Consider the following 16789-nt stretch of genomic DNA (forward strand, 5'->3'; position numbering starts at 1 on the left):
CTGAGGAAGGCTATTATGTATGATTATAATAATAAAAGCAAGGCAAAGAAAAGGTTAAAGTCAAAGAAACAGATCCAACAGGGAGTCAGAATTGGTTCTACCCTGTAACACTGGAGTAGGTTGCCATTTCCTTCTCCCTTATCTCACACGCTAGTAAGGGAGAAGGAAATGGCAACCTACTCCAATATTCTTGCCTGGAGAATCCTGTGGACAGTGGAGCCTGAAGGGCTGCTGTCCATAGGGTCACACAGAGTCAGATACGACTGAAGCGACTTAGCATGCAGCATGTAACACTGTGTGTGGATTTCTGATAGTGCTGAAGTTCAGCGCCCTAAAGTGTCCACCCCCTCTTGTTCAAGGGTCAGCAATACTGCAGTAAGTACACGAGAGAGGAGAGAGTGAGTGCAGCTGTGGGTCCTTGCTCCCAGGCCAAATGGCCTGGGCATTCCTGGGCTGGGGAGGCAGGTGTATTGGGGGAGAGTACACAAGCCATTGGCTATTAGGGGACAGAAGCACAAATGTCGGGGAGCTCCACCGTGGTGACCCTCACTTATGTGAGTGATGGAGAGGGACCTTCCCTGGAGAGAGGCCTGAATAGGACAGGACGGTCAAGCTGGATCAGGATGGGCTGCACGTGGCTGTGCAGTTTGTTGACACCACAACCTCCCCTGGCAGCTTCCTGCAGTTGATTTATATCCAGTCACACCTGCATTACCTCACTGAGTTCCCTTAGGCATTCAGGGATTTATATATTTCTTCATTCATTCAGTCTAGTCACATCCCAAGGACTTCCCTGCAGCTCAAACGGTTAAGAATCTGCCTGTAATGAAGGAGATAAGGGTTTGATCCCTGGGTCAGGAAGATCCTCTGGAGAAGGGAAGGGAAATCCACTCCAGTATTCTTGCCTGGAGAATCCCCAGGGACAGAGAAGCCTGGTGGGCTACAGTCCATGGGGTCGCAAAGAGTTGGACACGACTGAGCGACTAACGTGTTCACATCACAGCCTCTCCAAGCCGGTCCTCTCTTTCTCCCACTCTCTCCACTCCTGTCTTTGTGCCTTGGGCCCACCTTCCAGTCTCCGCGCCCTGTCCTCTCATTGGTCCAGCTCCCTCAGTCCCGCCCCCAAATCAAAGGGCAGGGGGAAGCTTTTATTCCTACCCCTTCCACTGGGTACTCTGCCTCAGATCAGAGATCAGATCAGTCGCTCAGTCGTGTCCGACTCTTTGCGACCACATGAATCACAGCATGCCAGGCCTCCCTGTCCATCACCAACTCCCGGAGTTCACTGAGACTCACGTCCATCGAGTCAGTGATGCCATCCAGCCACCTCATCCTCTGTCGTCCCCTTCTTCTCCTGCCCCCAATCAATCCCAGCATCAGAGTCTTTTCCAATGAGTCAACTCTTCTCATGAGGTGGCCAGAGTACTGGAGTTTCAGCTTTAGCATCATTCCTTACAAAGAAATCCCAGGGCTGATCTCCTTCAGAATGGACTGGTTGGATCTCCTTGCAGCCCAAGGGACTCTCAAGAGTCTTCTCCAACACCACAGTTCAAAAGCATCAATTCTTCGGCGCTCAGCCTTCTTCACAGTCCAACTCTCACATCCATACATGACCACAGGAAAAACCATAGCCTTGACTAGATGAACCTTTGTTGGCAAAGTAATGTCTCTGCTTTTGAATACGCTGTCTAGGTTGGTCATAACTTTCCTTCCAAGGAGTAAGCGTCTTTTAATTTTATGGCTGCAGTCACCATCTGTAGTGATTTTGGAGCCCAGAAAAATAAAGTCTGACACTGTTTCCACTGTTTCCCCATCTATTTCCCATGAAGTGGTGGGACCGGATGCCATGATCTTCGTTTTCTGAATGTTGAGTTTCAAGCCAACTTTTTCACTCTCCACTTTCACTTTCATCAAGAGGCTTTTGAGTTCCTCTTCACTTTCTGCCATAAGGGTGGTGTCATCTGCATATCTGAGGTTATTGAGATTTCTCCCGGCAATCTTGATTCCAGCTTGTATTTCTTCCAGTCCAGCGTTTCTCATGATGTACTCTGCATATAAGTTAAATAAACAGGGTGACAATATACAGCCTTGACGTACTCCTTTTCCTATTTGGAACCAGTCTGTTGTTCCATGTCCAGTTCTAACTGTTGCTTCCTGACCTGCATACAAATTTCTCATGAGGCAGACCAGGTGGTCTGCTATTCCCATCTCTTTCAGAATTTTCCACAGTTTATTGTGATCCACACAGTCAAAGGCTTTGGCATAGTCAATAAAGCAGAAATAGGTGTTTTTCTGGAACTCTCTTGCTTTTTCCATGATCCAGCAGATGTTGGCAATTTGATCTCTGGTTCCTCTGCCTTTTCTAAAACCAGCTTGAACATCAGGAAGTTCACAGTTCACATATTGTTGAAGCCTGGCTTGGAGAATTTTGAGCATTACTTTACTAGCGTGTGAGATGAGTGCAATTGTGCGGTAGTTTGAGCATTCTTTGGCATTGCCTTTCTTTGGGATTGGAATGAAAACTGACCTTTTCCAGTCCTGTGGCCACTGCTGAGTTTTCCAAATTTGCTGGCATATTGAGTGCAGCACTTTCACTGCATCATCTTTCAGGATTTGGAAGAGCTCAACTGGAATTCCATCACCTCCACTAGCTTTGTTCGTAGTGATGCTTTTTAAGGCCCACTTGACTTCACATTTCAGGATGTCTAGCTCTAGGTCAGTGATCACATCATCGTGATTATCTGGGTTGTGAAGATCTTTTTTGTACAGTTCTTCTGTGTATTCTTGCCATCTCTTCTTAATATCTTCTGCTTCTGTTAGGTCCATACCATTTCTGTCCTTTATCGAGCTCATCTTTGCATGAAATGTTCCCTTGGTATCTCTGATTTTCTTGAAGAGATCCCTAGTCTTTCCCATTCTGTTGTTTTCCTCTATTTCTTTGCATTGATTGCTGAAGAAGGCTTTCTTATCTCTTCTTGCTATTCTTTGGAACTCTGCATTCAGATGTTTATATCTTTCCTTTTCTCCTTTGCTTTTCACTTCTCTTCTTTTCACAGCTATTTGTAAGGCCTCCCCAGACAACCATTTTGCTTTTTTGCTTTTCTTTTCTATGGGAATGGTCTTGATCCCTGTCTTCTGTACAATGTCAGTGTACAATGGTCTTGATCCCTGTCTCCTGTACAAATTGGAAGTGGTCAAACAAGAGATGGCAAGAGTGAATGTCGACATTCTAGGAATCAGCGAACTGAAATGGACTGGAATGGGTGAATTTAACTCAGATGACCATTATATCTACTACTGCGGGCAGGAATCCCTCAGAAGAAATGGAGTGGCCATCATGGTCAACAAAAGAGTCCGAAATGCAGTACTTGGATGCAATCTCAAAAACGACAGAATGATCTATGTTCGTTTCCAAGGCAAACCATTCAATATCACAGTAATCCAAGTCTATGCCCCAACCAATAACAATGAAGAAGCTGAAGTTGAACAGGTCTATGAAGACCTACGAGACCTTTTAGAACTAACACCCAAAAAAGATGTCCTTTTCATTATAGGGGACTGGAATGCAAAAGTAGGAAGTCAAGAAACACCTGGAGTAACAGGCAAATTTGGCCTTGGAATACGGAATGAAGCAGGGCAAAGACTAATAGAGTTTTGCCAAGAAAATGCACTGGTCATAACAAACACCCTCTTCCAAAAACGTAAGAGAAGACTCTATACATGGACATCACCAGATGGTCAACACCAAAATCAGATTGATTATATTCTTTGCAGCCAAAGATGGAGAAGCTCTATACAGTCAGCAAAAACAAGACCAGGAGCTGACTGTGGCTCAGACCATGAACTCCTTATTGCCAAATTCAGACTTAAATTGAAGAAAGTAGGGAAAACCACTAGACCATTCAGGTATGACCTAAATCAAATCCCTTATGATTATACAGTGGAAGTGAGAAATAGATTTAAGGGCCTAGATCTGATAGATAGAGTGCCTGATGAACTATGGAATGAGGGTACACTGCCTAAGCCTCAGATATTTCAACCAATGGAAGCCAACCTACTCAGCCAATGGGGCTGGAGCACTTAATATAAAGAGTGTGCTGATGCTCCCCAATGGAATCTCCAGGCGGTGTCCGCTCAGCCACCGGCACCTCTCTGTGTGCGAGCAGGTCGGGAATGGAAGAAGCTCATCCTGAGTGTTCTCCTGCCTGGATACCCAGCTCCACAAGGCTCAGGAAGGCGCCCTTCTCACCACCATCTCTTGTCAAGAGCCACCGAAAAGCTGCTAGGAAGTCGAGCAGGGGTCAGCCCGCAGGTGAAAGGACCAGACAAAGAGGGTTTAGAGGAAAGGTCTGGTGTCAGCTGTTGGGGATGGGCGTGCACAGAAGACAGTATGGACCTCTCTTTTCTTTGTTTTTCTTAGTAGCTGCAACAGGTCAAACGGGGCCCAGCACCCCTATCGTGTGAGTGCCTTTGGTTTGAATCTGGAAGAGGAAGGGAAGTGGGACCCAGAGATAAAAAGCAACCTGCGCGTGTCAAGTGTTGCCTCACGGGACTGACAGTTGTTGACTAGACACCTGGGCTGGGCCCTTGAGAAGGAAAAGGGGTCCGGGGAGGCAAAAGCTAAAGAACACAGGCGAGCATGAAGGATCCCCGACTCTCCACCCACCTCCTAAATTGAGGCTCTTTTCTTTCTCTCCTCTCAGGCGGCATTACACAATTGCTGATTTTGAAATCAGGGGTCCTCTCGGCAAGGGAAACTTCGGGAATGTGTACATGGCTTGCCATTTCATTGTGGCCCTGAAAGTCCTCTTCAAGTCCCAGATAGAAAAGGAAGGACTGGAATATCAGCTGCGCAGGGAAATTGAAATCCAGGCACACCTACAGTAAGGACAGTCTCTGTATGAATGAGATTCCCATGCGTTTTCCCTCACAGACTTCCAGATGGAGCTATTACTCTCCTGGCCCCAGCACAATTTGCCCCTTTGTGTGACCAGTCACTTGTAATAGCATCATGAATTGGGCCTCAGGGAGGAGTCTTGACCCTTCCTCCTTTGTCCCCAGACAGCACAATATCCTGCGCCTGTACAACTACTTCCATGATGCGCGCCGGGTGTACCTGATTCTAGAATATGCTCCAAGGGGTGAGCTCTACAAGGAGCTACAAAACAGCCACGCGTTTGATGAACCGCGCACAGCCACGGTGAGGCAGAGGAGGCTGAGGGCTAGGGTTCATGAGTTTCCTATGGGCTGATGGGGGTCACTGCCTATGGCTTTCATGAGGGTTCAGATTGCTTCCTTTGAAAAAAAAAACTTTTATGAATTAATAAATTGATTTATGGCTGTGCAGGGTCTTTGTTACCATGTGGGACTTTACTTGCACCAGCTTCTCATTGCAGTGGCTTCTCTTGTGAAGCATGGGCTCTAGGGTGCGTAGGCTCAGCAGTTGTGGTGCACTGGCTTAGTTGCCCTGTGGCTTGTGGACTCTTCCTGGATGAGGACTCGAAACTGTGTCCCCTGCATTGGCAGGTAGATTCTTTACCACTGGACCCACCAGGGAAGTCCTGAATTGCTTTTTTCTATCAATTTTACATAGCAACTCTTATATCCTACAATTTTACTTTTGGATACCCTATGGCATCACTGACTCAATTTGAGTGAACACCGGGAGTTGGCGATGGACAGGGAGGCCTGGCATGCTGCAGTCCATGGGGTTGCAAAGAGTCAGACACGACTGAGCAACTGAACTGAATAATTACCCCCAGGATGTTAATAAGTAGTGTGTATAAGTTTGTGTTCTTTGGTTGTAAACAACAGAATCTAACTGCATTACCTTGTGGAAAGAAACATGAAAGGCTGTGGGGGAGTTCACTGAATAAATGAATGAAACTGACTTAGAAAGCCAGGGATTTTTGGAGGGCCTCTGGGTGGGAATGACAGCCGTCATCACCCCATGGCCGGCTTCATTTCCAGACTGCTTTTTCTTTGCTCACACAGGTAATGGAGGAGTTGGCAGATGCTCTGACCTACTGCCATGAAAAGAAGGTGATTCACAGGAATATGAAGCCAGAGAAACTGCTGCTGGGGCTCATGGGTGAGGTGAATATGGCAGACTTTGGCTGGTCTGTGCACACTCCCTAAGGTAGGACAGGTGGTGGCACCCTGGCCAGTTAAGAATGATCCAATTTAATTCATTTCACATGTAAGACCCAGCTACAAACCTGGGTTTGTATTTCAATGCTGCCTTTTGAAATGCATATTTTAACAAGTATTTGTAGACTGAAAGAAGGTGGTTCGACTATATCTTCTATTTTTTAAGGTTTACATAAAATTTTACCAATAAGTTTCCGTGTAAGTACATTAAGAATGATTGTGCCATAATTCCGGGAATTTTACTCTATCAATAAACTGTAATTAATTCACTTGGTCCCTCTTGGTGGACCATCAGTTTGTTCCAAAACTTCCTGGATCATGAGCTAAATAATTGTAGGAAGAATCTCAGAATATGGGATTGTTGGTCCCAGGACTTGCCTTCTCAACCTTAATTCATAGGAAAACTTGGTGTTTCCAAGTTCCTGTGCTTGACAGGAGATTGCCCAGGACTGGATGCTGGGGAAGGATCATGTCCCTTCTACTGAGCCTCCGCTTAATGTTCCTTTCTCTAGGAGAAAGACGATGTGTGGGACGCTGGACTACTTGCCCCCAGAAATGATTGAGGGGAGAATATACCATGAGAAGGTAGATCTATGGTGCCTAGGGGTGCTCTGCTACGAGCTGCTGGTGGGAAATCCACCCTTCGAGAGCACCTCCCATAGTGAGACATACAGACACATCCTCAAGGTGGGATGGCCACACTCTGGGCATTCGTGCAGGAGCTGGGGGTAAGGGGCGGCTGGGAGCCTGGGGCACACACAAAGCTGGTTTACTATGATCCCGGCCAGTGCCTTGAATGGACCAAGGAAACTAACCATACTTCTCTTTCTTCTTTGGCCTCATCAGGTAGATGTAAGATTTCCTGCATCAATACCTTTGAGGGCTTGGGACCTGATCTCCAGGCTTCTCAGATACCAGCCCTCAGAGCGGCAGCCCTTGGCCCAGGTCTTGAAGCACCCGTGGGTCCGGGCTCACTCTTGGAGGGTGCTGCCCCCAGCTGCTCAAATGGCTTCCTTAGCCCTGTCCACCCCTATTCTTTTGTGATTGCTTGTGGAACACCCTGGCTCTGGTATCTCTTCTGTCTTTTGTTTCTTCACTTGTAAGATGCATCATGCTAGTTAATAACGGCTTCCCTTGTGGCTCAGCTGGTAAAGAATCCGCCTGCAATGAGGGAGACCTGGGTTCAATCCCTGGGTTGGGAAGATTCCCTAGAGAAGGGAAAGGCTACTCACTCCAGTATTCTGACCTGGAGAATTCCACGGACTGTATAGTCCATGGGATCTCAAAGAGTCGGACATGACTGAGCGACTTTTACCATTAATAAAGGCCAAATAATTTTATTTATTTTTGGCTGTGCTGGGTCATTGTTGCTTAGGATGGGCTTTCTCTAGTTTCCACGAGCAGGAGCTGCACTTGATGTGGTATGCTGGCTTCAGTAGTTGTGGCCCATGAGCTTAGTTGGTCCTCTGCATAGAATCTTCCCAGACCAGGGATAGAACTGGTGTGCCTTGCACTGGCAGGCAGATTCTTACCCCCTGGGCCACCAGGGAAATCCAAAGCTGAATCATCTTGTACCAGGTCTCTTTCTTAAAAAAAAAAAAAAAAAAAAAATTTATTTGACTGCGTTGGGTCTCAGTTGAGATCTTCATTACATCATGCTGGATCTTTTGGTCAGGCGTTGGCTCTGTGGTGGCAGGAAGGCTCTGTAACACGTGGGCTTAGTATCTCCTGCCCCTGCCCCCTGCACTGGGATCCTAGTTCCCTGACCAGGGATGGGACCCTCATTCCCTGCATTGCAAGTTGGATGTATTTTTAATATATTTATTTGGCGGCATTGTGCCTTAGTGGCGTATGGGAGCAGGTTCCCCTAGAAGGGATCGAACCCAGGCCCCCTGAACTAGGAGCCTGGAATCCTAGCCACTGGACCACCGGAGAAGTCCCACCAAGTTATTTTTAAAATATGCTTTTACTAGGTCTAGGTTGGTAATTTCACTTATTTGAAACCAGTAAGCAGCTCTCCTCCAAAATCAGAAAACTTAACACAACTTAAAAACGACAAACATGCTTTTAATCAGCAGTGTCCCTAAAGGAGCCGCAGCTGGGGAGGTGATGCCGAGTAAACCTTTGGCCCTCGAGCGAGAGACATACTAGGCAGAGTTTAAGGCCACGCAGGGCGGGGCGGGAAGATTTGGGACTCACCACGCCGCCCTGGTGGCTCAGACGGTAAAGAATCCGCCTGCAACGCGTGAGACCTGGGTTCAATCCCTGGGCTGGGAAGATCCCCTGGAGAAGAAAACGAGTATCTACTCTAGTATTCTGGCCTGGAGAATTGCATGGACAGAGGAGCCTGGTGAGCTGCAGTCCATGGGGTCGCAAAGGGTGGGGACACGCACGACTGAGCGACTTTGACTTTCACGCCGCCCTACTGCCCAACATTTGACTGAATGGGTCAGGAACTCTTCCGCCCGCCCTCATCCTAGTTACCCGGAAACGCAAACTTCCGGTGGGTCCACGACTCCGACGCGGGGCAGCCCATTACGCTATCCCTGGACGAACCGGAATTTCGTCACCGCGACTACCCGCCCACTCCCGGAAGTGACGCACGGTGGGGTTGCCGGAAGAAGTGGCGAAGTTACTTTTGAGGGGAACTCAGTCGCGGCGGCGTGCCAGGGGCTACGGAGAAGAAGGAAAAGAAGGCAGAGCAAGGGGACGGAAGCAGGTGCACTCAAGTGTGGGGCGACGCGGGAGGAGCCCTGGGCCTGGGGCTTCCCGGCGTTCCCCGCGCTGCTTGGCTCAGCCCCCTTCTCTCCTTCCACCCTCTCCCCTCCTAGTTCGCGCCAACTCCCGGCTGTTTCCAAGGCAACGGGAGTAGGGGACCCCCCCGCAAGAGAGGCCGCCCACGAGACCCTCGCGCGCAGCCATGAGCCCCGCCTCCCACTGCTGTTCTGAGAGGGGCGGGACCTGGAGAGAGGTGTGAGGGCGGGGCATGTTGGGAGGAGGTCGGGGTGGCTTGATGGACGCAGATGGGGCGGGGCCTGGGTGGAAAAGATGTGGGCGGAGCATGATGGGAGGAGGTCGGGGGGCCGTGATGGGCGCAGATGGGGCGGGGTCTAGAAGGAAATAATGTGGGCGGAGCATTATGGACGGAGCTGGGGTCCGAAGGAGAGATGGGGGTGCTTCCTCGGCGGAGGTGGGGTGAAGCTGGAGGGGAAAGAGGAAGTGAGGGCGGAGCCCTCGAAGCCGAAGGGATAGTTTCTGGAAAAATCCGGTGGGCGAGGTCTGGAGTGGATGGAGCCTAAAAGGGGGGGGCTGACACTAGGGGAGGGCGGGGCTTGAGACCCAGCCGAAGGCTGTCCTGGAGCAGAAAGGGGGCGGGCCCTATTAGAACTGGATAGGAGGGTCTGTAGGCTGGCAGAGACTGGGGGTGGGGTCTGCACGAAGTAGGGGAAGAGTGTGAGGGATGGAGGAAAGAGAGGTCCCCTTATTAAGACCTATGGCTGGCCTACTCTGACCCTCCCTGGTTCCACAAGACTCTCCGACCCCCTGTATCTGCAGGCTGCTCCGTGACCCCACCATGTCCACCCCCACCACGAATTCCGTGGACACCCCCTTGCCTGGTGAGTGACCCCCCCTTCCCCAACACAGCTATTCTCCCATCAGGTTATTGTCAGCCGAAACTCACTGTGTCTCCTCCCAGGAAATGGCCCCAGCACTCCCTCTTCTTCACCTGGGGGAAAGGAGGATGGTCCTGAACCATGCCCTGGAGGGGCGGATCCTGATGTCCCAAGCACTGATGGGGCCGACTCAGCCTCCGTTGTGGGTGAGACAGGGTCCAGGGACATGGGTTGGGAGTTGATACGGAGGCTCAGAGAGGAATCTAGAAGGAGAGAAAGATCAGAAATGGGGATGGCCAGCCCCAGTGTCTTGCTGATTTTTTTTTTCTGTTCTTGGTACCTCTTATTTTGACCCATTCTTTGGGATTCACGGAAACACATCTTTCCCTCCGAATCACCATCTCTGTGGGTCCCCCTCCAACTCTGATTTGTTGCCTCTGATCTCTCATGGATCTGTCCCTCTGGCTGCTGTTTATCCCTGTGGTTCTGTCTCATGGCTTCTGTCCACCCATGCCAGTCATCCTAGACACAGCAGAGGAGCCAGAGCGCAAGCGAAAGAAGGGCCCAGCTCCAAAGATGCTGGGCGATGAGCTGTGCCAAGTGTGCGGGGACACAGCCTCTGGCTTCCACTACAACGTGCTCAGCTGTGAAGGCTGCAAGGGCTTCTTCCGCCGAAGTGTGATCCGAGGAGGGGCCGGGCGCTACGCCTGCCGGGGCGGTGGCACCTGCCAGATGGACGCGTTCATGCGGCGCAAGTGCCAGCAATGCCGGCTGCGGAAATGCAAGGAGGCAGGGATGCGGGAGCAGTGTGAGTCCTGGGGAGGGAGCAGGGCCAGGCCGGGCCCTGCCCAGCTCTGGGACCTCTGCTGAGGCCTGTGTCGCCCCACCAGGCGTCCTCTCCAAAGAACAGATCCGGAAGAAGAAGATTCGGAAGCAGCAGCAGCAGCAGCAGCAGCAGCAGCCGTCACCCACGGGGCCGGGAGTCAGCAGCAGCAGCCCAGCCTCTGGGCCTGGGGCCTCCCCTGGAGGGTCCGACGGGGGTGGCCAGGGCTCTGGAGAAGGTGAAGGTGTCCAGTTGACAGCCGCTCAGGAACTAATGATCCAGCAGTTGGTGGCGGCCCAGCTGCAGTGCAATAAACGCTCCTTCTCCGACCAGCCCAAAGTCACGGTACGGCCCCTTCCACAGCCTTGAGGGACAATGCACCCAGCGCGCTCAAGTTGACAGGGCCACAGTCCAGGGCACAGGGAGAGAATGAGGCTCCAGAGAACAGGCGCTTTGAGACGGGGTAGCCTTGGGCTCATGGGAGATGTCCTGATAGTAACCTGCCTGCTCCTCCCACCCCCCGTGTCCCCAGCCCTGGCCCTTGGGTGCAGACCCACAGTCCCGTGATGCTCGCCAGCAGCGTTTCGCCCACTTCACGGAGCTGGCCATCATCTCCGTGCAGGAGATCGTGGACTTCGCCAAGCAGGTGCCTGGCTTCTTGCAGCTCGGTCGTGAAGACCAGATCGCCCTCCTGAAGGCCTCTACCATCGAGGTAACGGCCAGCCTGCCCAGCCTCAGAGCGGCCGTTCCATCCTGCTCTAGAAGAAGTCCTGAGATAAACCCCAGGAGAGATGTCAGGAGCATAGGGACAAAGCAGACTCTAGGCCTTGCCCTAGTGGGGGTGGTATTCTCCAGGAGAACCCTCAAATGCTAAATAAGTCATCAGAGCCTCCTATGAGGCGAGGAGAGAAACAGGGCCTGAGATGGAGAATAATTGAGGGTTGGGTTGGACGGCCACACTTCAGGGAACATGCTGACAAGGCTTGTTCAGGGAGTTGATGTTTGAACCAAAATCGTGGTAATGAGTAAGTGCTGAGTGTCTAGTGTATGCTAGGCCCTATTCCAAGTGCTGGGGGCATGGCGGCGAACGGAGCAGACTGAAAGAAAGCTCTGCCCTGTGCCCCGTAAGCACCTGGGGAGAGTGTCCTGAGCGGAGAAGGCTGGGGGTGCCAAACCTGGGGAAGGGAGAGAGCTTGGAGCGTCCAGCGTGCTGGCTGCAGCCCTGTGGCTGAGATGATGGGGCGGGGTGGGGACGGGCAGGGGATGATCCCAGCAAGATCGGGCCCCCCCATTCAGGCCAGCAGAGGAAGGACAGGCTGAGGGGCCACAGGGTTTCTGCTTTCTCCCGTCATCTCTCCATGGGGCACTTCTCTGTACTCCTGGACATCTGCTCCTCACTCCTGTCCCCTCCGCCACCCTCAGATCATGCTGCTGGAGACGGCCAGACGCTACAACCACGAGACTGAGTGCATCACCTTCCTAAAGGACTTCACCTATAGCAAGGATGACTTCCACCGCGCGGGTACGGCCAAGTGCAGGCTGGGCAGCGGGGTCCCTGCTGGCCAGGAGACCCAGGGCCTCACATCCCTGTCTGAGCTTCCATCTCTTCACCTCCCAACTAGGGTGAGGGCTGAGCCCACCTACCTCACAGTGAGAGCTAAGAGCACAGTGAGGTTATTGAGCCCTGACTCTGCACAGGGGGACATGGTGCAGGGTGCGACAGAGGGGCATGTGCTGTAATACAGGGCATCTTGGTAGGAATTAAGGAAAGACACTTTTTCCTCCCCAGCCCTGGTCTCATGTGACAGAGGCTAGATCTCAGTCCACTGGGAAATGCACAACCTCCCCAGCTGTACAGGGCAGCCCTGATCCCTACCCTCCAAGAGCACTTCCCTAGGGGTGTAACCGAGGCGATGGGGTTCTGGAGATTGTGTGGCTCAGTGGGACCAGAGGAAAAGGGAGGTGGGGAGTAGTGTTAGTTACCAGGAAACGCAAGTGTAGGGCCTCAGTCTCTCCGCCTCTGGGCGTTCTCAGAGAGTCCTGCTTTCTCCTGTCATCTCTCCATGGGGCACTTCTCTGTACTCCTGGACATCTGCTCCTCACTCCATCTTTCCTTCCTCTTATTTCCTGGCTCTCCCAATACCCAGGGCAGTCCCAGTAACCCTTTGAGTATAAGCTTGGCAGGGGAGCACTAGGGGTTGGGAGAGTGTTTCTGGCAGGGGTCTCAGCATGTGCAGAGGTCCTGGGGTGGGGAAGAGTGGGTGGTGTGAAGGAGCGATAGGGAGGTTCGGGCAGCTGCAGCACAGTGAGATGGGGCTGGAGCAGAGGTTGGTTCCCCCTACCGCCCCATCCTCTGCCACTGCCACAGTCCAGGCCTCAGTTGGCCCTTCCGGGAACATTGCAGAGCCCCTTGCTGGGCTTCTACCTCCACCCCAGCCTGGTGGGTTTGTTCACACAGTCATTGGAAGGATCCAGTTAACAACCGCGTTAGCTCACGTCTTTCCTGTGCTCGGCACCATCCATGGCTCCCATCACACTGGGAGAAAAGCCAGAGTCCTCACCTGGCCTGCAGGCCCTGCAGGGCGTGGCCTCATTCCTCCCCGCCCTCATCTCCCGGCCTCCCCTCACCCTCCTCCAGCCACACTGGCTTCCCTGTTGTTTGAACCCACCAAATGTGCTGTCGCCTCACAGCTTGTTTGCTGGTCCGTCTTTCCAGAACTGGGTTGACCCTTCTTGTCCTAGTTTGCATGGGACCTTCCAAGCTTTTCTTATTTTTTAAAAAATTAATTAGTTTTTAGCTGCGCTGGGTCTTTGTTGCTTTGTGTGAGCTCTCGCTAGTCGCTGTGCGCGGGCTTCTCATTGCGTGTGTCACGGGCTCTAGGCAGTTGGGCTCAGTAGTTGCAGTGCATGGGTTTAGTTGCCCTGCAGCATGTGGTATCTTCCTGGACCAGGGATCAAACCTGTGTCCCCTGCATTGGCATGTGGATTCTTACCCACTCTGCCACGAGGCAAGTCTCCTGTGCTTTAATACTCAAAAGTCCCAGGGCCTAGGAAGCCTAGTCCCAGGCAAAACAGACTGGGAGCACCCTCCCTGGAACACTCAAACAGCCTGGTAACTCCCTCCCTCCCCTCTTTGGTGTTGGACACCCTGCAGCTAGGGAGGCCTTCCAACAGTCCCCTTGCAGTGACCCTTATGTCTAAGATATGGATGTGATTCTCTCCCTGTTACCCTCCCCTGCATTACCTCGATCCACAGAACTAGAATCATCTCACAGGGTGGATGGCGTCCTTGCAGACTTGTCTGTTATCTGTTCCTTCAAGCCCCAAAGGCAAGTGCCACGAGAGCAGGGGGCTTCGGCTTACAAATGTCTCTGCCCGGGACCTGACGTGCAGTGGGTGCTCAATCAAGTTTGATGAATGAATGAGTCACACCTGGAAATGAGTTCAGCTTCAATTCGAGAGCAGGGGATGCCACCTCGGGGTGGTGTAAGGTGACCTGGGATTAAACATCTTTCCTTTTCCAGAGGAGAGGTACCAGGAAGGCCAGGAAGGAAGTGAAGGGGGTGATGGGGTGGTAGAAACTTCTGAATAAATGTTCACACTTATTACTCATTGCTTCATTCAGGCGAGACATACGGCATACCCACGACATGCCAAACCCTTGATGGTTACAGGGTGACCGGCACTCTCTACCTGCTGCTGTTTCCCTCGCTCTGCTGACGGTGGGCAATGCCAGTAGCCAGGCATGGGGGCCAGTTTTAGGGTCAGAGTGTTCATCAGAGCCTGTCTCCTGCCTCCACAGGCCTGCAGGTGGAATTCATCAACCCCATCTTCGAGTTCTCGAGGGCCATGAGGCGACTGGGCCTGGACGACGCCGAGTACGCCCTGCTCATCGCCATCAACATCTTCTCAGCCGACCGGCCCAATGTGCAGGAGCCCAGCCGGGTCGAGGCCCTGCAGCAGCCCTACGTGGACGCACTGTTGTCTTACACCCGCATCAAGAGGCCACAGGTACCAGAGCCCAGACCCTCCAGAGGAAACCTAGACCCATGTAGGGTCGGCTTCCTACGTCCCTGGCTCGCCCCAGCAGCTGAGTTCTGATCAGTGTCCTCTCAGCAGCCTGTCCTAGAGGCCCCTGTCCCCTCATCAAGGAGTCAGGCCAAGTCCACGCCCAGGGGCCCCACACTGTCTCTCCGGGGTCAGGGGGCCCTCCTGCTGGGCCAGGTGGGCCGCCCCATGCCCACCCCCTCCTGTCTCCTCGCAGGACCAGCTGCGCTTCCCCCGCATGCTGATGAAGCTTGTGAGCCTGCGCACGCTCAGCTCCGTGCACTCGGAGCAGGTCTTCGCCCTGCGGCTCCAGGACAAGAAGCTGCCACCTTTGCTGTCTGAGATCTGGGACGTCCACGAGTGAGGGGCCTGCCCCACCGCCCTGCACACCCCCAATGACTGGACACTGGGGTAGGAAGGGACTGGGCCGGGTCTGGGCTCCCGCCCTGTGGCTTGGAGCTAAAGCCTTGGCCCCCCGCCAGTCCTCAGGATGAGCCCCAGTCGGGATCCAGGAGCCTCCTTGCCTGCCCCACTGAGTCTTCCTGGGAGGGCTGGAGGGGGTCATGGGTCCTGACCTCTGACCTCTCCCAGCACTCCCAGCTGCCCTCCCCGCCCAGCTTACACCTCAAGCCTACCATGCAGTGCACCTTGAACAGAGGCAGGAGGGCCTGTGGCTCTCCCACAGCCCGAGAGACCACAGGCTCCCCACTCTGGTCCTTTTATTTAATAAAAACTAAAAAAAAAAAACAAAAACAGGAAAATAAAGTATGACTAGAAACTTGCTCTGATTCAGAATGAGTCTGAGGTAGGAATGGGCTGCCAGGGTCTTCGTGGACACCAAACGAAGGTGCTGGACTAGGGAGGGTTCAGGGTGATATGACTAGGCGCTCTGGGGGCCCAGGAGAGGCCCTGACAACCTCAGGGTCATCTGGTGGTTGGAGCCTGCTCCTGAAGGTCAGGGAGGATTTAAGTGGAGGAGGGCATGGGGGTTTCATTCAATCAGCAAGTATTGGCTGAGGCTGCTTTGTGGGCCAGGCACTGTGCTGGCCATTCTCAGGACACAGATGTTATTCTTGCAACAGATACGTATGGAGCATTTGTGCTGTGCTGTGGTTAGTCGCTGAGTTGTTTCCAACTCTGTGACCTCATGGACTGTAGCCCGCCAGGCTCCTCTGTCCATGGGGATTCTCCAGGCAGGAATACTGGAGTGGGTTGCCATGCCCTCCTCCATGGGATCTTCCTAACCCAGGGATCGAACCCAGGTCTCCCGCATTGCAGGCAGATTCTTTACCATATGAGCCACCAGGGAAGCCCCATGGAGCATTTACTCTGTGCCAAATACACTCTTAGGCAGTGGAAACATCTGTGAACGCGATAAAGTCTCTCTGCAGCCACCATGGAAAACAGTATGGCAGTTTCTCAAAACACTAAAACTAGAGGAATTCCTTGGCAGTCCAGTGGTTAGGACTCTGAGGACCTGGGTTCAGTGCCTGGCTGGGGAACTAAGATCCCACATGCCATTCGTTGGGGTCGAATAGAAACAGCTAAAACTAGAACTCTGTCACAGGACTCAGCAATCCCACCCCTGGATATATATTCAAAAAACCCCAAACACTAAATTTGAAAGGATACATGCACCTCAATGTTCGTAGCAATATTATTTACAATTGCCAAGATACGGAAGCGACCTAAGAGTTCATCGGCAGATGAATGGAAGAAGGTGTCATACATACATACAGAATGGGATACTGTTCAGTCATGAGAGAGTGAAATTTTGCTATCTGCAGCAACATGGATGGACTTGGAGGGCACTGCTGCTGCTGCTGCTAAGTGGCTTCAGTCGTACACAACTCTGTGAGACCCCAGAGACAGCAGCCCACCAGGCTCCTCCGTTCCTGGGATTCTCCAGGCAAGAATACTTGAGTGGGTTGCCATTTCCTTCTCTATGGAGGGCATCATGCCAAGTGAAATAAGACAGAGAAAGACATATACTGTGTATCATTCACATACGGAATCTAAATACAACAAAAGGCAATGGCACCCCACTCCAGTACTCTTGCCTGGAAAATCCCATGGACGGAGGAGCCTGGTAGGCTGCAGTCCACGGGGTCGCTAAGAGTCAGACATGACTGAGCAACTTCACTTTCACTTTTCA

At 52.3% G+C, this 16789-nt stretch overlaps 2 protein-coding genes and 1 long non-coding RNA gene across 4 annotated transcripts; 2 read left to right on the forward strand and 1 right to left on the reverse strand.

Moving 5' to 3' along the window:
- Positions 1 to 4368: 4368 nt before the first annotated feature.
- LOC133229449 (aurora kinase C-like) lies at positions 4369 to 7168 on the forward strand. Its single transcript, XM_061385817.1, has 6 exons — positions 4369 to 4388; positions 4704 to 4883; positions 5062 to 5200; positions 5995 to 6119; positions 6663 to 6837; positions 7148 to 7168. The coding sequence occupies exons 1-6, from the start codon at positions 4369 to 4371 to the stop codon at positions 7166 to 7168; spliced, it is 660 nt and encodes a 219-aa protein (XP_061241801.1).
- Positions 7169 to 7471: 303 nt separating this feature from the next.
- Positions 7472 to 8718, reverse strand: LOC133229640 (uncharacterized). 2 transcript variants are annotated; one of them, XR_009730587.1, is made up of 2 exons: positions 8635 to 8718; positions 7472 to 7736 (listed from the first exon to the last, which is right to left on the reverse strand). It is a non-coding gene; the product is annotated as an uncharacterized LOC133229640 (long non-coding RNA). The 2 variants fall into 2 exon arrangements; XR_009730588.1 differs by having other exon boundaries at positions 8350 to 8648.
- A 22-nt stretch (positions 8719 to 8740) lies between these two features.
- On the forward strand, positions 8741 to 15415 carry NR1H2 (nuclear receptor subfamily 1 group H member 2). Its single transcript, XM_061386152.1, has 10 exons — positions 8741 to 8869; positions 8982 to 9121; positions 9706 to 9767; positions 9848 to 9970; positions 10282 to 10572; positions 10655 to 10932; positions 11120 to 11299; positions 12010 to 12109; positions 14390 to 14598; positions 14852 to 15415. The coding sequence occupies exons 3-10, from the start codon at positions 9725 to 9727 to the stop codon at positions 14996 to 14998; spliced, it is 1371 nt and encodes a 456-aa protein (XP_061242136.1). The 5' UTR covers positions 8741 to 8869; positions 8982 to 9121; positions 9706 to 9724; the 3' UTR covers positions 14999 to 15415.
- The last annotated feature ends 1374 nt before the right edge of the window (positions 15416 to 16789 follow it).

Source organism: Bos javanicus, chromosome 18, assembly GCF_032452875.1.
Source record: "Bos javanicus breed banteng chromosome 18, ARS-OSU_banteng_1.0, whole genome shotgun sequence".
NCBI lineage: Eukaryota > Metazoa > Chordata > Mammalia > Artiodactyla > Bovidae > Bos > Bos javanicus.